The 21,215-nt window shown below is 39.2% G+C and overlaps 1 protein-coding gene across 3 annotated transcripts in view; it reads right to left on the bottom strand.

Moving 5' to 3' along the window:
* Positions 1-21,215, bottom strand: part of MEIS1 (Meis homeobox 1) — a 171,159-nt gene that overhangs the window by 6,299 nt on the left and 143,645 nt on the right. For all 3 annotated transcript variants that reach the window (XM_044454148.1, XM_044454147.1, XM_044454149.1), the window contains one exon: positions 436-494. In XM_044454148.1, the coding sequence (XP_044310083.1) occupies positions 436-494 (59 nt within the window). The remainder of the gene's footprint in view (positions 1-435; positions 495-21,215) is intronic.

Raw genomic sequence — 21,215 nt, 5'->3', positions numbered from 1 at the left:
TCTTTGAACTTTACTGAGCCCCATAAGCAATTGTGACCCTTTTGCCCTTTTGACAGGTAATAAAGTTTACAGCAATTCCACACCAAGCCATGCACCAGGGAGTGGTCATAGTGGCAAAAAAATCTAGAAGGCAAACACAGAACCAAATAATGTATAATGAATATTAACATTAATAGAATACCAATATGACCTATAGTTGAAGCTGCAAGTTACAATTTTAAGTTACTTTTATAAAGCAATATTTGTCCTTCAAATTTGTTCCTCAAAGTAAAAAAAAAGTCTAACAATGTGGCTATCTAGGAATGGCTTTGTCTTAAGGCCAGTCATTCCTGGCCTTAATTCTAATGTATTTACTAGGTAACAGACCTCCTGGTGAATGGCTTGTGGATGGTTTTTGTCTGTATGACGTGCCTACAATTATTACTGAACACTTGCCTGCTCGGTTGGACTGGTCTATCATGGGCTGGACTATTCTTCTTCTAGCATTAATAAACCTGAAACACACAAAAAAGAAGGAACTGTGAATTTCAAAAGAACACAATTTGTCTTTACTCCCAACATGTGAGATGGTATGATTCTCCTTCAGAGTCGGAGGGTGTAGATTCAAATGCTGCAAAACCTCTAACCTTTGGTGACCTTTGAAAATACAAGCTTTGGGTTGTGAGTCGATTTATGTCGGCCTGCTTTTACCACAGTTGGGCACTTCCATTTCATCTTTTCATGAGGGAATTAGCAGAGTTTCAGGAAACAATACCAGTACCATTCCTTTCAATTCAGATGAAGCTAGGAAAGAAAATGGTAGGGAAAAATGCCCACCCATAAGCACCTATTCTCTTTGACTCCTACACCCAATGCAATTAATGCTATTTCTAATTGCAAGTCCTCTTTTTTTAAACAATTTTTATCAAAACCCTTCCTGCCTCTTGCAAACATAATTCTGCTTTAATGTCTACTATTAAGATAATGAACTGTGATGGCGGCTCACCATCAAATGAGAACATGTCTGGAGTTTTATCACCAGCAGCTCACACTGCTAGGGACCTCAGAGTGAGGCATTCCTTGCAGATTCTGTGATACTTTCCCCTCTCTTTGTGCTTTTTATGCAAAGTCTGAGGTCAAGGTGAGGTCATAGCTTATACAGTAACAGAACTTATAATTCTGCTTTCTTCTGCTCAGCTTTAACATTCACAACAAACATTTTGCTAAAGTGTAACTGCTCTTTTGCTGAATGGAGCATGTTCAAGTGAAAAGTGATTAGTTAAAATTTGGAATTTGGATTTATATTTTGAACATTTTTAGCTCAACTTCAGCTAAAAATATTTTAGCTCAAGCTCAGTATCTCTGGAATCACCATGGAGAAGATAATAATTGATTAAAATGTAAAAGGAAGATGGTTTAAGGGCTAAATGTAACTTAGTAGTGTAAAATGGTAAATCTTCAATCCATGTGAACAATTTGTAACAGTGAAATCTCACACACATTTTGCTCATTTTCATATGCACATTGTCATGTTGATGCACTTCCTTTTCTTTTTTCTTTTCTTAGCAAAGATGAGAAGAACATTGTGCTGTAACAGTGGAAGCCTGGTTATTGTTCCATGACTCAAATCTGGTACAACTGCCCACAGCAAGGAAGACAGAAACACCCCAGCATTTCAAAATGGGCTCAACTTCACACACATTTTGTTGCTGCTTTTTCTTTCATGTATAATTAAAAGGTACTCAACTTTGCTTAGGTCATGAGCTGAAGAATATGCCAGGCTGGTACTCCAAACCAAGCCACTAGCCACTGCCTTCCAGTAGGTGGGTCTGTATTTTAGGGTCCTCCAAATAGTACAAACATGGCTCTCCTAGGATCCTCAAGCACAGTGCTTTCTACAGGGCCCTGAAGAATGTTTTAATAGTTGGTTTTCATGCTGTTAATTCCTCCTATGTTACGTATTTCCTAGGAAATCAAGTATACACTGATTTATAGTTCAAGACTCCACCTTCCTCAACCATCATCACCAGCAGCCAGCCTGTAGAAAATGAAAGATGATGGCCAATTCACCAACCCTACTAAGAGACTACTACATTGCTTTTTTCTTCCCCTCCTATCCATTTTCCTTGTATGCTGTGTCTTTTTCGATTGTGAGACTTGGGACTAAGTACAAAATGTACATCTGGTGGGAACAAATGGGGGGGGTGGGGGAAGCTCTTGCTGTGAAGAAGATTTAAATCCCCCTCCCCTTTTCAGCTAAACGTATCTTGCACCGTTGGTGTTTCATGACAGCTCACTTTCTGACTGCTGCCAAGAAAAGCCAATGATGAAAATGTATTTGGAGCTAATTTGCCAGCAGCCCCCAGCCTGCTATTGTCCCAGCCTAGGCTTCAAAAACTCACAGTTACACAACCGTGGCTAGAAAAATTATAAGACACTGCGCCCATTGCACATATTTTTGTGAAAAAGCAATTGTAAAACATGTTGGACAATCATAGGCAATTCCACTACTAAGGTACTGCTGGGGCATTTTGAAGGAAATTCTCACAGCTATCAAAATGGGGATTGGAAAAGCTGGAATCTCAAGGGGATGGTAGAGAGGTAAAAAGCTGAAAAACCCTGCAAGGATAATTTGCCACTCTTCTTGTTGTGGCTGTTACTATCCCTATGATGGAGTCAATCCTCTGGGTTTGGAAAACACACACACACATCCACTATGGTTAGGACAACCCCTAGTTTAAGGTACAGGTTGCTGAAGTGGCTTGCTGCCCATGCACAAGCCACCATGAGGAAATAAGTCTGGGTTTGCATAACACGACAATCCATCATGGGCAGCAATCCATTTGTCATATAAACCTAATCAGAGACCATCTTGTTTTACTGCTTGCATGTGACTTGGGAAGCTGCCTTAGCTTTTTAGGATAAAAATACTTGAAATAAAATTATCTGAAATATTGATAGATAAAATTTGTCAAACAATTTGCTTAATTTGTCTGCCCAGTATTTCTAGAAGTAGTAAATATTGCTTGCACCCTTACCTGAATTATTGTTGAACATTACCATTGTTTGGATGGGGGACAAAACAAATAAATAGTGCAAGTTGTTCAACCCAATGCTCTGAACTTTTGTGAGCAATCACCAATATTGGCATTTAGCCAATATTACTGTTACCTAGTTTAAGGTATGTATCTCGTCCAGCATACATTTACAAAGATCTCACACCTGTAAGCTTCAGAGATCTGTGCAGTAAACATAGTGTATAAATTTCCATCATACTCAGTTTTAATTTTTATACATACTCTTAACACACATTTAAAGTGTTAAAATCATTTTATAGGTATGTTTTATTAAGCATGAATATCAGACTTATGAACAAAGGTTATAGTAATTCTCCCCTCTCATTATAAAACACCATGTGAAATAAGCAATTAAATTTTTCTACCTTTCTCTCTATTACACCATCACCAATTAGAAAATTGTTTGCATTTCAGAAAGTGGTTTTCATACAAACTCTCAAAGGAAATCTACAAAGAAAGAAGGCTTTTTTTTAAAATCCAAAAGCCCACAGTGGTCTTTGATTTTTGCTAGTATATTACATTTACCCTTGTGAGGCATTTTGCCTGATCCAGTTACAACAATCCATTTTCAGTATAAGTGTCTGTGTGCTGACGAAACCAAGTACTTAAAAGATGTCCACACACAGGAACTAAGTGGCGTGTGTGGAGGGCTCTGCCTGTTTTGTCTGAAGGGAGCACCATTTTCACAGAGAAGGCTCTGATAGAGCCATGCCCTTTTCCCTGTTCCACTGATGAGTGGCTGGTGTTTTAGTAGTCCTGTGTGGGAGAAGACAGAAGAGGATGTTCAGGCTCAGTCCAGGTGCCTCCTGCCCACTCAGCGTGAGATTAGCAGTGTCGGAGGCTTCACTGTAACCTCTCATGCTAACAGTGAATACATGCTGGGCAGGTTTCCTCCTCTGACCCTAAGGTTTGGCAGGAGCAGTTGTACATATGGAATGTTCTGCTGTGCACGCAGCTCTTTCAACTGGGTGAGAGTCTTAGGCTGCAACCCTATTCCCACTCAGGTGGGAGTAAGTACCACTGAACTCAGTGGGATTTGCTTCCAAGTGGACATATACAGGATTGTGCTATTAATCCCTATCTGAACTAAATTTTAGTCCTCACAGAACTGGGCCATTCAAACCATGGACATGGCTGAAGTACACGCACCATGGCTGCTCATCTTTGCTCTTTCCTATAGGAATGTGCAGATGTGCCCACAGAAGGCAAAAAGCACAGTGTCCTCCAGTTCCAGAAATGTGCCATCCTGGACCAGTCTGCTCCCTAGCCTCAGGCAAGCAGTCAGGGAGCTGGTAGGCAGCAACCACTGCAATGACAAATGTGGGGACAAATAGCCTGGGCAGATGCTTCAGATGTTCTTAACCAAAAAGCAGCAGACTGGCAGGCCTGCTGGGCAGCCACCCAAGATTGGTGCAGAGGAAACAGAGTCACTACAGAAGGACACAAAGTGATGGCCACTGGGTGCTGCAAAATGATACACTGTGATGAAAACCGGACCCTCACTCCCCCGCCACACGCTAGTACTTGAGCTGAGCTCATGGCTGTGGCTAGAGACAGGTAGCAGGCTCTCTGCTGCAGGGTTTGTAGGTGAAAGAGTGGCCACGTTTTGCCTTGTTTCAAAGCTGCCAAAACCCAGGACCTGACACCACACAGTACATATTTGAAATTATTCCTGTGGAGGAATGTAATGGCAAAATGAGTGCATTTCGTACTTAAAACTTTCCCTGTGGATTCTTCCATAGGGTCACAGTATTAGGACTCCCATGGGAAAAAAGGTTCCAGCGACACACTAGTGATCAACTTGAACAGTGTATTGTGGGAGCCAGAAACTTGTGTGAAACTGCAATGCTTCTTTCTTGAATGTGTGGAAAGCTTGGGGCAGTCATCCAAGACTAGGAAATATTTATCTAATTGTATTTAGGAATATAATCTAGGACAGCCTTCAGCAACTGGGTGCTCTCCAGATGTGTTAGATTACAACTCTCAGTATCCCCACCAGCTCCTACAACCTTGAATGCTCTCTAAGGAAAAACCTTTTTTTAAACCAAAAAGGAACAAACATTTCTGTCTGTCTTAATTAAAAATAAAATCTATGTTACTGCGGATTAAAGCCACCAGCAAAGCCGTCCCAGGAAAAGAATCAGAAACTTACAGGTTTACAGCCTCTGAGTGGTATAGATTTCATTTCAATACACTCCTCTCTACTATTTCCTCTAAACTATCCTGTAAAGATCTAACCTGAAACACACTCACATCCATGTACCATATGTTTCTTTTAATATGTTTCACATGAACACTTCACACAGTTATCTTTTCCCTAAGTATTCTCATATGTATTGTATGTTTAGTAGCTATTCTGAAAAAAAGCAAATGTGTTTGGGTGCCTTCAGGGTGATTTCAGAGGAAAGAACATTTTCCTTCTGGGCAAAGAAATAAACTGACGTACTTGCTCCTCCCCCTAGAAGTCATCTTGAGGTCAGCTCCCAATCCCTATATCTGTTTAAATAAACCAGTCCAGCTGTTTGTTTCCAAAATACCCTTTAACCTTCTGTTCCATCCTCCCTGCCTTTGTAACAGAATACTTTACTTCGCATCACACTAATTCCCTGCCTCTATGCATAAAATATATGGTACCTTCATGAAAGGTTTTCTTTCTTTTTTTTACAATTCAAAATATCCTCTTACATTTAAAAAGCCATTGCTCTGAGAAAAGCCAATCCATTTTCAGCATATTTATAATTCCATAGAGCTTTTCATTAAAAGTCCTTGATCTAAAATTCCCTATATTTTCCCTTCTTCATGACAAAAAAAACCCTGTAATAATAAGAGCTCCCTCTTAGGATGCAATCTTATACATTGAACCAAAATGGACTTTCAACTCAGTAGACATCTACAGGATTACACTGTAAATCTTCAAAATTTGTTAAAGTGACAGAGAGCCCAATGGTAATTTCCTGTCTGAAGGGCTCAGTGTGAGTTTCAGTGTATCCAAAATTCACTCTATCCTCAATAACACAGTGATATCAAAGACCATTTAATTATTTCACTAAGAGAAGATGTTAATTTAAACATCCAAACCTTAGTACAACTTTCTGTCCACTGCTTCCAACACAAAAGTTGCAGTTGCTTCTAATGCATCATTTCAAGATCATATGATTCTTATGGTTCAAACGTATAAAAAGATACAGATTTTTCTACACAAAAACACTTCCGTGCAGGAAGTATGTAGCCTATGGTGTACTATAGTCACAAGCACCTATCTGTCCAGATGTATTTCCTTCTGTGCATATGTCCCATCCATTGACAAAACTGCTACCTTGCAGACTTTTCCCCTCCAGCCCCAAATCCTCAGACACTGCAATTGGCATCTTTTGGTAAACAGCAAGTCAGACAAATCATAATATTGGGAAAACCCAAGATACTTTGTAGTGTTCTGACAAGCACATATAAGGATATTGCTTTTTTGTACATGTTAGGAAGCACAGATAAATGAGCAAAAATGAAATAAAGACATTTCCCTGCATTGGTAAAAAATAACACAGACCTTGCTTCCCCTAAGAAGAAAGGACAATCAATGTTTTAACATACAGCCCATCCTCCTGTTAAAGACTAATTTGCACATCTACATCACCCTGCACGTTGTTATTGTTTTCTCTCTCCCAGCTGTTTCCCCTCTCCAGTGCCACCAAGTGTAACTCTCCTCTCCCGTTCCAACCAGGGTTCCTCATTGTGAGAGTACACATCTCTGGTCACATGGATAAGATTCAGATCAGGGCTCAGTGATGCAGCAACCTGCCTTTGCACTTTGACCTTCAGCTCCACTGTGATGTACAAGTTTTGTTTCCTCTAAATGAGAGGCAGCATAACGAGTGGTAACAAAGAAGAGCCTCACCATTCTCTCTCCTGAAAATGGTTAAAATGTTGCCAGCCAGAACTGAATATTTTCACAGGGTCACAAAGCTACTCTACACGACACAACTTGGTAGTCTCATAAAGCAGCCAGGGTGACTTCTTTTTTTACGCAGGTCTATGCCTTTCTTTCTTGCTGTATTCCTCCCCCACCCTTCACTTTCTCATTCTGTAGCCATTTGCATTGCGAGTTGAAGTGAAAAATCACCTCTCTTGTCTCTTTTGGAACACAGACATTTCACACTTCTGTCAGCTGAATAGGAGGAGGAAGGGCTTTCCTTGCTCTCAGTGTCTGCTCGAGCCACCTATGCTCAAGTATCTTTAGAGATCTGATTTACCACTTCTAAAATGTATACTGTTTCAAATAATTTTTCATACAAAGTAGGATTGTCCGCTTATAACTAAACATTTAACGTTTCATTTCTTCATCTGTTTTGAGTACATTTTCACCACACACCCTACATTCTGACACCTTGGATCCCATGATGTTTGTTGGAAATTTCACAGCAAAAAGTGAACTGAGGATAGTGGCCAGGGGCTTACATGCTAACAGTGGTTCTGCACATAAGTGGAAAAACACATTTCCATCAGAATGACTTGAAAACTATTTGTAGCATATGCAGTTATTGACTTAAGGAGAACCACATCTTCTTTTAAATACATCTACGTGCATACACTTATAACGTACATGTCATGTTTTCAGATCTTCATAGCAACATAGCAATCTATTCAGAGCAGAAAAAATCAAGTGCTCAAAAGATCCAATTAGATAGCATCCTAATAAAAAATGGATAGAAATGTCTATTCTATTTACTCTGGGTTTATATTATACTTTTAACCTTTTACGTTTTATATTTGATTTTATCAAGTTGCTGTATTTTGTGGATTTAACTGTTGTGAACCACCTAGAAAGTCTTAGTAACATTGTGTGCTACAGAAATGTAATAAATTAAAAAATGCCATTGTTATTATTTTTATATTTATAATTTTGAAAAGCTTGGCATTTGTAGTTCTCATTTCTTTCAAACCTCTAAATTAAATGACTTTCCAGAGTGGCAATTTCTATGCTACTTACTGGAATGTTAATCATAGTGTTAGTATTTTTTTATTATTTATTATCAAGTTCTGGAATATTACTTTGTTTTTACCTGCAATAATTTGCTTGACACAAACAATTAAAGCATAATACTCAAACATTCAGAACTTAAAAACAATGATCTTTGGAAGTGATTATATTTTGCAGACCCATTGAACAGGTATTTGCTTTTCAATTCTAAACTATATTCAACCAGATGAAATGGGTTTCCAGCATAATGATCATTATAAAATATATAGTATCTTCATAAATGAAAAAAAACCTTTTCAGTTCCCTAAAATGAGAACCTAACATGAAAAGAACTCTAAGAGCAGCCATTAAAAGTTTTTTAAATCTTCAGTTCAACTGCTGAACCACTGTAATCCACAACTCCCATTCATTAGCTATCTGTGCTTTCAATTCTTCCCTTGTTTGTAAAATTAGGTTCTTAATCTACTCAAAACAAAGTTGATTTAAAGTTAAACCTTATGAAGTTATGCTTGCCCTCACCCCACCTTTTTGTTTTTTGTTGGTCTCTACCCATCAGAAATAAATACTGTGGGGAACTGAAAATATAGTATCTCATTTAACAATAACGGAGTCAGGATCAGAAGAATCTCCAATCTCTTCTTACTATCTACTTAATACTGGGGTTTACTCAAATCATAAAAATGATCTGGGTTTCTCTACACACCCTACTTTGGAAATAAGAATGTTCGATTATTATTATTATTATATATATATGGTTGATAAAGGTTGTGTAAAAAATTAAGAGCAAACTATAGAGAAAGCCGTATCTAAAATACACAAGGAAACTCCACTTGTTAATTTAGGTGCAATGCACTAATGAAAGCAATGTACATCTCTGCAGTTTAGCTTTTAAAAATAGCATCTGACTTTATATTACTATGTGACCCTACAGTGTATTCATGTAGTGCATTCGGAAAAAGTTTCCTGAAAGCTGGAGAACATTGTTTATATTCTCTCACAGGCACAGCTTGATAATGTACCAAGCATATCAAGTGCAGAGATGGAAGGGATGAAGATGAGATCAGGTATGTATACCCAATATGTATGCCAGGAGAATCCTGGCTTTACGAGTCAGGCATGTAAGAGACATCTTTTGTCAATGCTCTCTTTGATCTCCTTTTGAACACTTCAGAAAACTTTCCTATCCCATAATTCACTTTCCCCTCTCAATTCACCCAAATGTATATCTCTAGAGAATTGTAAAGAAGGGTCAAGGACAGCATTATTTACACCAGGCTGTGGGGAAAATACAGATACTCCAGGAACTACATTTGCTCATAGTACTTTGTTTTGGCTGCAACTCTCACTATACACTCAAACACTTTCCCTACCAATGCAGTTCCCATACAGAGACCCAGTTCACATGATCAAAGCTTATCAGCCTCACTGGGTGCCAGCTGTGATTTATGCAATCACCACCTGACCATAGTTTAGCATAGTGTTCAAACTTGGGCAGCATGGTTTGCTGGGAGGTCAAACAACCTTCAGCTAATCCTTGGGCTGTTGCAGGTTGTTTAAGGGTTGCTTACCCCTTCAACAAGCCATGCTACCTGGGTTCTGATAGCACAAGAAGACACAGCCAGGCAGTAATTATGTAAATAGTGCCTGGTGTGCTGCCATTTGCCTGCATTCACACATATACTTCCTACCACTATTAATAGGTGCTGCTAACGTGAAGAGATTTGCCATTATTTGTGAACATATCAGGAGGAGTCAGAAAGGAAATACTTACAGAAAAATAACCCTTTAAGGTCTTATTTTTGGGAGAGGGGAGGTGCAATTTTTAGCTCAATTAGCTATGTGCAGACATGAAGAAGGAAATGAGAAAAAATGGACAGTTCCTCTTGACACCCAGCCCACAAGATCATGCAGAAGGAAAAGGGGTGCCCTGCTTGCTTTGTCCTCCCAACTCCCAGTGAGACCAGTAGCACCCACATTCCTTCTACCCAAAAGCATGTACAGCCCCCTCGTGTGCAGATTTACTTCTGACTAACACATTAACATGTTTCAGCTAGCTTGAGCAAGAGGTTAAGAAGACAATGGAGAAGTCTTGAAAAGACATCACCACCTTTATTTTTCTCAGAGGGGAGGAAAGGGGCATTTGCAAGTCAAAGGGAGGAATGCAGTGGGGAGACAGGGTGGCAGGAAGCCAATGGAAAGATCTCTGAGAGGCTTGCCTGTACAGTGTCCTCTAATGGGACACTTCCTCCCTGCACTCCACAGGGAAGGCAAGGACAGCACAGGTGAACACACACATGATGGCATGCGCCACAAGTGAAGCACCAGAAAGAAGAAAGCTGAACGGAAAAGTCTGGGATAAAAGGAGAGGAATGCTGTGACAGAGATGGAAAATGAGCAGCACTGTGTGTTGTGAGAGTTACTCCGGTGAGCCAGTACTGCAGTAAAAGCTTGGTATACATCAGGCCTAGGTGTCTTAGCCTTGTTCAAGTGTTTGTCTGAACGTGGGTCAGCTAAAAGTGTGGAAGGGCAGAGGATTTCTAATCAAGAACTGGCTGCATGTACTTCAACACCCAGTGCAGATCTTTAAAGGCACCTGTGTGCCCAGGGACACTGGGTGGGTGCTTGCATGTGCACTCTTGTCCCAGACAGTTTTATCTCAGCTTTGTTCAGGTGAATGCCTGAACAGGGCTCTGACACTGTCCTATTATGCAGTAAAACAGGTTTTCTTTCACAAGTTGTGAGCAATCCTTTTCTATCCCGTCCTTAAGACTATTTCTACATGGCTACAGTTTAAGATTATGGGCTTCACTGTTCTTATTTGCATTAGGGAAATCGCATAGAAATACAATACTAACGTCAAGAATATCATATCTTAACAGCACTGTTTCTTAAGCATTTGACAATAATCAGAACTGTCTCCTTATTTCATCAATTATTTTATCAATAATTGTTAAAATGTTTCTTGAGTCAGCTTCTAACATTAAAGTCCATAAAACTCAGAATGAAACATTTATTTATTTATTTATTTATTTATTTAGTTAGTTAGTTAGTTAGTTAGTTAGTTAGTAAACTTCTATGCCGTCCCATTTGCCGAAGCCTCGGGGCAGCTCAGATTACTAAAAGGATCATACTGAAGTAATGTACATTATACTTGAAAGGCTAAGCACACAAAGAACTGGAAAGAGAGAATAAAACTTCCAATACCATACTGTTTTTATCCAGATTTATACTGCAATCACATTTGGAATACTGTGTACAGTTTTGGGTCACTGTATCTCAAAAAGGATTATTATAGAACTGGAAAAGATGCTGCAAAGGACAACTAAATAGACCAAGGACCTTTCCACAACTTCCTTTGAGGAAAGTTTATAACACTTTGGGTTCTTCAGCTTAGGGGGGGAAAGGGGAAGCTATGACAGAAGTGTATAGAAGTATGCATTATGTATAGGGCAAAATCTCTCTCTCATAAAATATTAAAACCTGAACTCATGCAATGAAGCCAAATGGTGGGAAATTTAGAATGATACAAGGAAGCATTTCTTCATAGAGCACATAGGTAAGACAACAAGATGTAGTGCTGACCACCAGCTTCATGGTGATACAAGAGTGGACAAATTCATGGAAAATAGGGCTATTCATGGCCACTCATCATGGCTGCTCACCACTATTCATAGTCATTATGACTTTCACTAGCAGTTGCTGGGGAAAATGAGCAAGACAGTGCTTTAACTCTGTTCATGTCTCACTTGTGGACTTTGCACAGGCATCTGGTTAGCACCCATAGATAGAGAATGCTGAACTAGCTAAGTCTGTGTTCTGATCTAGCATGGCTCTTTTCCTGTCATTAAATTATGCCAATATTATTAACCCCATATTGCAGTTGGGGAGCTGATAGGAAGAATGCATGCTATGCCTAAGCCCAACTGGCGAGTTCACGGCAGAGACGAAATCTGGAGATGGTATTATCTTGATTCATAGCTCAGCCTCTTAGCTACTAGGCTACAGCAACTCATCAACTTTCTCGTATGTTGTGCAAGTATGGGTTCTATTTGAAATTATTTTCTAGTCAGCCATATGATATAGTTTTCTATAGAGGGATTGTCCACAGCATCTAAACATATCATGGGCCACCTTTATAGGACAGCTGCATGGTCTCTGGTAGTATAAATATCTTAACACGTCCAATCTCAGTGATATTGTATAAATATGAACTGTGGAAAAAAGATTGTACCTCAGTCATCAATAGGGTTCTATCTAGGCCTCCTCTCCTGCTGGTTTGATATGATGGGAATCCCTGCTCTACAAAGGACTTCAGGATTATGAAGGGGGAGAGTGGGAAAATGTCAGGCAGGTGGCAATGAACCTGTGCTGAAATGCACAGATTGCAAAAGTGTGTGCTGATGTGGCTGCAGCAGCACAGAAAGCCCTTCACTGTTGCGAGTGCATCTGCAAATTGTCATCCAACAGACCTCTTCCAGCTGTGAACAGCCTGGTGCATTCAGGCTGTCTCTGGCTCAAGGCTTTACTATATTCTATTGTCAAAGGCTCAACCTACTTCGTGGACTGTGGCTCAACTCCACATGGTGAAGTTAGTTTGTACAACCAGAACCTTGTACAACCAGAGTGATCAAATGCTTTATATTTCTTTTTTGCTTGGATACATTTGAACTAGTATTGGGCATTTCTACACATTTGTAGGGATGCAAATGAGTGGGTACAAGTTAGATTCATGTCTGTGGAGCTCACACAAATCAGTCTGAAGAAGCTGGGGACTTTGCTAGCTGGGAAATATCAAACTTTTCTTGCACAGAGGGCAGGATGCAAGACACCCAAACATCTGGGATGTTCATCTCTTGCCAAGAAAACTAAGTGTAACAGCATGCATTTGGGCCTGTTACTACTCCAACTCAAAGCTCCTCTTCAGGGATATGGCGTTGAATTGGTTGTTTATTCAACTGAGAAATTATTCATTTTCCAGCTCTTTGCTTTTGACCTGGGTGCAGTACCATTAATTTGGGAATAGAGCTCTAATAAGTTTATACACAGAGATGAGATGTGGTCAATTTTGTCCAAAATTTAAATTAGGCTGCTGAAAGAATCACAATCAGAATGAATAGAGTTTGACCAGAGGGCATTATGTTTGAAGCTTTGGAACTTTACATTGTGATCTGTCCTCTTTAAATCAATCTAGAAATATTACTGAGGTCATGACCTATCCCATGCATTACAATAAAGTATGAGTGGGATTAGAGAAGATTCACAATTCCCTCCAAAACTTGCAGAGAGGTAAATGTAGCTATTGCTCCTGTGGAACAAGACTGCATTTAGCCTAGCTACAATAACAAATGAAAATAAATTGGATCACACAACAACAAGTCAGAGGTATGAAGACAGATGATGCCTGAACATATTTGTTTTGTTCTTGTTGCTGCTGCTGCAACTTCAGCATTTGTTAAAAGAAATCCTAACACAGTAAAATTGGAAAACTTTATTGCATGTAAACATAGATCAGCAGGCTGCAGTGCCTGACACTGGAATATCATTATTTGATTTGGCTTTCATACTGTCTCACAAGAACTTGACCTTTCAGGTTCAATTTCAGATAGTTATTTTAATCTCCACACTGATTTCGCCATTGGTGTCTCTTCTGGCCTTTAAGTGGTCCTAATTTTAATGGTAAGTATTAGCAGATCCAAGCTTAGAAAATCCTTTCACACTATCAAAAGATTATGATGATCAAAATAGCAACAGAATGCCATACAGATCTCAACACCAGAAACAAGAATAGCTTTAAAGTACAACACCTTTTGTTTTATAGCTCTGTAGAATGACTCAATTCAGACATCATATCAAACAATAATTTGTGCTGATCACAGTTTAGAATGCCAGCTATGGCTTGAGCTTCCAAACATGCATCAAACTAACCACACTGGTTTAGGGATCTGTGTTTCATCTTGCAACCTCTCAGCAGTTAGTTTTGTAAGTTCATGCTCATCTCCATCATATAGTATCCACTGCAGTCAAATACTTCAAATCTAGCCCAAATGTCAAGTCTAGTCCAAACTGTTTACTGTTTGTCTACCAAATGGTAGTTTGTCAATTCAGTCATTGCACCAGATCTTCCTTAACCATAGTGTGGCTTGATGTCTGAACTGAACCCATGTTTCTGAACTTAACTGTAAAGTGAAACCCACATTACTAAAAAATTAGTTTACATGAAAAGAATGCCATTTTATTCCTTTTGATGAATGTTTGTCCAGGAGACTTTTACTTCATCCAAAATACTGGATGATACAGATTCAAAACATGGTTGTCATGGAGCCTGCATAAACAAGTACACCTGAGAAGCAGTATGGAGGGAAAGGCCTTTAAATTTGCGGACTAAACAGTATCTCCAGACATTATCTATTTTTGCTTATTAAGCTAGCAAATGAACCCAGCTTTGAAACAGTAGGAGCAGCCTGTAGTTTGATACAGCAAAGCCTTTCAGTACATTTACACAGCTGTCAGAGTCGAAGACATTGGTCCTGAACTGTGCTGAGTAAAGGCATGCCCACCAATACGCATATGCATATCCCTGCCAAGATACCCTAACATCATCAACATCATGATTACATTGCATCACATTTATACTTTGCCTTTCTACTTCTTGCAAGGAACCAAAAACGGCTTACAAGATTCTCCTCCTCTCCATTTTATCCTCACAACAATCACCATTTGAGTACATTTAGCTTAGGCTGAGAGTCAGTGGCTGGCCCAAAGTCACCCAGTGTCTGAATGAGGACTAAACCAAGATATCCCAGGTCCCTAGTGTAGACTCAAACCACCATGCCACTCTGGCTTTGAGAGAAGAAACTTTCCTCTCCATTTCCTAGTCCAGGGCAAGCTGCCCCCCGGCAGGAAGGGCCATATAACTCTGTTCCTCAGAGTTATATGAGGAGAGAGTTATATGAGGAGAAGAGACCTCTTCCCATGGCTTCAAAATTCATCAAATGCAAAGTTATGAGCTAGTTAAGGAAATCTGCCATTGAACACCTTAAAACTTTAAAAAATAGAGTTAGAATTACAAATTTCATGAAAGCATGCACTGCTAGATTCTTGGCATCATGGCTCGGGCATCATGGTACTGGCAAATATAAACATTCTCTCCTGCATTTTTAAAAATTATTATTATATTGATGCCTAAACCACCCTAAATCTTATAATACTCCCAGAATAGTTCCAAATACAAACAAAATTAAGTAAATTAAAATACAGCGATAATTAAATCTGAGCAGCTGTAAAACAGAAAGTTGATAAACTATTATACTATGTTCAACTAAATGTCCTGCAAAAATTAAAGGACCTTATCCTACTACTGAAATGACATCGGAGTAGGCAATAGGCAAGTTTCCCTTGGAAGATCAGTTTTACTGGTCTCTTGAAAACATATTTACACGGGCTCTTCCTGACCTGGAATGGGTTAAGATACTGCTATGTTTTATTATTCTTCCGTTGTACTGTTGCAAATGCAGATATTCTTTTATCTTGCTTTTCTACCATATTCTTAATGTCAATCATTTCAGGATATTAATATATCAAGCATGATAAAAGTATTAAAAGTCAGGCAGAGAGGCCATTCCATAACTGGCACACCACCACTAGGAAGGCCCTTTCCCCGCGACCATCAGCCTGACTGCAGATGGCAACAGTAATTTCCAGCATGGGTCTATGCATTTTTTCTTATAATCACTGAAGATATAAAAGTCATGAGCTGGTATTTAGCAGATCAAAACAGATCCATTCAGGTCTAAAATATGAATTTTAGTCATCACTGGAAAGGGTGCTAATGCAATGACGATTGTTAAACTTCCCTTTGGCCTAAGCAGTTCAGTGCTCACCCTAAGAAAGAGTATTAAGGCATAGTAGATTTCACCAGTTACCCATAAAGTAACAAGCAAAGAGTTAACACAGTTCTGCACTAAAGGCAGTAAAGCACTTTCCCTGCATCTTAGAGATCTGAATTCAAGCCAACTGAAGGTGTGAAGAGCTGTATTGGTCCTGTAGCATGCAAGGAAATGGTACCACCCCATCCTGTGGGTCATGACTTTTGACACACTTGTTTTATGAACTGCAGCAATGGTTAAAATAAATGTGAAAGAATCCTATTCTATTGTTTCACTTCCATCACACACAATCTTGGTTTATCTTAGTGTTACTTTCAATTGTATCTTTAATCAAGGATTCTTTTAAAGAACAAGTGTACACAAATTTGCACTGATTGGGAAAACATATACCCTCAAATGTATTCCGTTCTTACATGGCTTTGGCTGTGTTTCATTCCTATGCAGAGAAAATTGTTTTATCCAGCAAGGAAGCAACATTTGCCCCATTTTTAATATTTCAGGCTGACTTTTTAACCACTCCAAATACAGTTTCTTTTATGTAGGCTCAGCCTGAAGCAAGTTTATGATGTAAGTGAGAGAGAGGGTCTCTGAGGAAACAGATCTCTGCTTCTTGGCATTTCAATTCTCAATGGCTAATCGCTACACACTGCTTTCAATAAGTATTGGTGCAAAATAGGTGGAGATATGTAAGCGTAGACAGGACAGAATTTACAAGAATAGATCTAAATATGGGCTAATGAAGTAATTCTGGACGACCAGTCTCCTGTGATATACTTTGTCATTAATTAAAATAAACTTCTATTTTAATTAGAAGTTTATATATAGCTATATATAATAACTATATAAAAGAAAATAATTATTATAGAAATTAGTAGGGCAACTGCCCAACTACCCTGAGTTTTGCTTATTCAGAGGAAGGAGGGCATTACACAGTAATGTACTTTTAAAATGTATTATACATCTTGGAATAAGTCCAAAAAACAACAACAGTGAAAATATTGATCTGTATTCTTAACAGGACAGAATAGATAAGGTTTGAATCTAACACCAGCAGAACAAAAAGTGCCAGTGGAACAAATTTCCACTTCCTGCTGCAGAATCCTGGACACCCCAAAATCTGCTCTAAAGTATCTGGGGTCATCCTGAAGCAGATTTGACAGTTGCAAGGAACAGCAGGGAAGAGAAACTCCAGAAGTCTTGTTGTACCACAAACATATTCCTTTATAAAACTGGATTTAACTCCTCAAATAAATAAAAAGGTGTTTAAGTACACTTGAACATCAATTTTAATATTATCTTTATGTTGCCAGTGCACACATTAGTTATGTGTTGTTGTTGTTCCTTCTATTGTAACCATCAAGGAATGAGATAGAATGCTAAAGAAAAAAAAGTCTAAGTTCCACATCTAGTTGTCCAGATTATTTTTTTATCTTACAATCGGTACGCGTAAAGGTTTAGCAAAGCAGAAGTTAGTGAGCAGGTTCAAGCCATCATGTTAACTCCCACTCACTCATAAATAACCCCTGCTTTGTTAGCCATGGTTGTCTGCTTATGAACACTGATAAAGGATTACTAGTACAAGAATCCATGATCAACACCCAGTGCTGTGAACATATTTCCAGTTAGGATTACCAACTTTTCATAACACGCTGATCCTTTGAGCAAAGATCACACCTATGAAGTACATGTTTTTGTTAAATGGATGCACACTTAGTTCTAGCTATTTCAATTATACATACACATACTTTTAATTCTGTCTGTGGCAGAATCAAGTGCAAAATATTTTCTGATTCTTGATCATCTTAAAATGATGCTTCACTTCTATTACAGAATCTTTTTCCTTAGAATGAAACTGGTAATGGGCACAGCTACAATTTATGTTTCAAAGTGCAAGAATTAACTTTGATCAACCACTGATGGAAGTGTTCTGAAATTGCAAAATGGTAGCAAACTGAGACATGAATGGATTAAACAGATATATCAGTAATAATAGACTGTGACCAGGTTTGAACAACACAGCAATGTACCATGTGCAACAAGCCATGGGTAACTCTTATGTCATCTGAACCGAGACTGCTTTCATTTCCCCACCCCCCATTCGACAAGCTACCCTGAGAACCTATGGTGTGTAGAAGGGTTTGCTTCACTCATGGCATGTGGATTGACATGTCTTCACTGTCAAGTGGTAATGGTAAGTGAGCTGCTCAGCAAGAGCGGTAAAAAGTGTCCTAGCCAAGCTTGCCCAAGCCATAGCCCATGCCAACCACCCCAGCAAGTGCCATGGTGGGGAAACTACCACTGGCTTGCTTCCACAACCAACTCCAACTTTTTTGGCTTGTCATGGTTCCCCCCCCACCCCCACCTTTTTTTTCGCTTCTTTCCAGAGGTCACAATCTCTCTTTGACAGCCACTGACAGCCCCTCTGAAATACCCAAGCAGAACACTAAAGGGGCTGTCAGTGGTTAGCGCCCTCTTTTTAGCATCCCAAGGGTATACAAGTATTTTAATTAACATGATGTTTTGATTTTATCTTATCTATCCAGAAGTGTGAAGCCATGACTGGGTAATCTCTGGGAGACAGTGGTCATTTACCTTCTGGCCAAGTATGTGCCAATAATCATGGTCAATGTGCCATGATCACTGACCCAAAAGGGCTACAAAAGTGTGGAGGGGGGTGGCACTTCGCATTGTCCTGACAGTCATCAATTCAATGCAACTATGCCAATAATTTTTGCTTGCAAAAAGTGTGTGGAGAGATTTAGTCCCCACTGACATTCGGGGTTTGTTGTGCTCCCTGATAGGTCCCAGTGCTCCCAACTCTTCCACCCATTACCAATGCTTTTTCAGAAGATGGAAAAATTCAGCCCACTCCCCTCTTGTGGAACACACTTTTTTCCTGTTAGGGTTCCCTAGGGTTTTTCCTACAAGGCCATATGCACACCTTCTTTTTTTAATGATAAGAAGCAGAGGAAAGCTACAGTGGGTCAAAATGGCTCTCAGCTATGGCTGAAAGAACTGCTTCAGCCACCAAGTCACTGGGGATCCTGGATTTGTATAATCAACACCCAGCTGCAGTCTGTCATGCTATGTGAACCTGGGAATGTGGTTATGCAAGGGTTGCTCAGCCCTCACAGAACCCACAGTCCCCTGGTTTGCACAAAATGGCTGCCTGCACAATCTCGCATGCACCATAGTCCCCTGTGGCTGAATGGACCCCCATGAGAACCAACCTGATGAGTTGGATCCAGATTAAAGCACATGCAGGTTGGCAGAAGCACATCTTTCCTTTCCATAGCTGTCACTCTAACCAGTCACACATCTCATGACAACTGTTTCTTTTCTCCCAGAAGTCTTGGGAGAAACAAGTGCAGGAAAGAGCCTACTGACTTATGGTAAGCTCAGGAGAGGGGATCATTTTAAACCTGGCTGAATTGACTATCTTGATGGGAGCTGGAAGAATTTTTTGAAAGCCTGCCCTTACTGGCTCTTGGAAAAGTATGTTTTTCATCCTTTTCACTTCTGTCATGGAAAACATATGTATATCATATACATTGTTATCCATGTGAACAGGTGTTCAATCACAGTTCCCAGTTGCTTGCCTGCAAGGCTAAATAGACTAGTGTGTATTCATGTGACAGTATACATAATTTTTCTTTCCAAGGAACAATAGCAATTGTGTGGTGGGGGGGTGTAGGGGGAAGAGGGAAATAATTATGTACCAAGTGGCCTTCACCATTTCTTATATCATAATGCCTATTGGTTTTCAAGTTAAATGCTTCCTTCTGCAAGCTATTTGTTCTTTTCTAATAATATTTTAATTTGGTTGTCTTATTCTCCATGACCATTTAAATAATAACAAGCTAAATATTTTTGATTGATTTTAATGATTTCTTTTGACATTAACTCCACAGATTTTACCTACCAAGTTCTCCTGATTACTTCCAGTTAAGAGCAGAGAAATAGACCACAGATGTAAAATGAGCATCACAGTTAGACATTTAAGGTGAAAAGCATAACAATTAGCTAAGACTTACTGAAAACATAAATGTGGAAATCTGTTTGCAATTCTGTACAATGTGCATTTAGAAGACCTAATTTAACACACATATTTTGAATGGGCATGATCCAGCCAAAATGAAGCATTTTTAAGTCTCACTGATTTCATGCATGTGGTTAACTTTCGCAGTGAAAGGGGTTTTTTTTGGCTGTGTCATGCCCAATATTTTAAAATACAATGATTTACATTTAAGGAGCCATCCTCTTTGGTTTGCAGATGACTTCTGTAGATGGGTAAGACAGATAAAACTATACTTTAAAGGGGTGGGTTGTTTTTTTTGATCTGGATTTTGTTTGGTAGAACAAACATGATACAGCAGTATACTGCTTTGCATATCATCATGCACTATTTTTTTCTCTCTGCTCTTCTTGCTCTTTTTTCTTCTTCTGTGCCTTCACCAACTTTTCCCAATACTGGGAAAACACCCCATAGCTAAATATTTAAAGATCATCTGCGCAAGCATTATTAAATCACACCTGAGTATGGGAGAAATAGGCAAACCAACCCTTGAAACATGACGATCTCCAATTGATTTCAGATTGCTCAAGCTGGAGAGGATAATTTGGGAAGGTTTCAGCATTTACAACCAAGCACTTTTATTTATTGTAACTCTGATTGCTCATAAAAGTTTTCATGTTATTACATAGATTCACAACTGAACATGCTGGCTTAACAGTAACAAAAAGAATATGAGAATGCACTAAGAAAATAAATCATATTTTACTTGATATTTTATCTGAACTGTCATGTATCCCTTAGGTTATGGTTGTGCAAAGTAACTGGAATTCTTAGAAAGGAACTTTACAGAGCCATTACAGCAGGAGTGTACAACTTGTCAGCCCTGAGGTGTCTGCTACTGTGATAGGAGATGCACATACATTCAGACATGTTCATGCAGCATTCACACACACATTCACACACACAAGCCACTGACACTTGATCTTGGTCTTGCAGCCACAGCATCTGTTCTGTCACAGTATTAAGGTGCTGAAGCTCCCTTTGATCTCAAACCATCCTCGCTCGTTCATAAAAAAGGAAAAAAGCTCTAGAAATGGGATCTGTGATGCCTGCCATAGAAATCTAATCCTCAAATCATCCTAGGAAACTCACAGGAACCTTCATGCATTGCTCTCTAGAATCATTCAAAGGCACTCTAGGAATGAGGTTTATATGGGAAGAACCATAGAGCCTGTTGCTAGAATATTTTCTGTTTTCCACCTACCTTTCTCTTTTATTCAGTG

The sequence above is a fragment of the Varanus komodoensis genome, unplaced genomic scaffold, assembly GCF_004798865.1.
Source record: "Varanus komodoensis strain SLA01 unplaced genomic scaffold, ASM479886v1 scaffold7_3, whole genome shotgun sequence".
NCBI classification, from domain to species: domain Eukaryota; kingdom Metazoa; phylum Chordata; class Lepidosauria; order Squamata; family Varanidae; genus Varanus; species Varanus komodoensis.
This window is presented reverse-complemented; position numbering and strand designations above follow the sequence as displayed.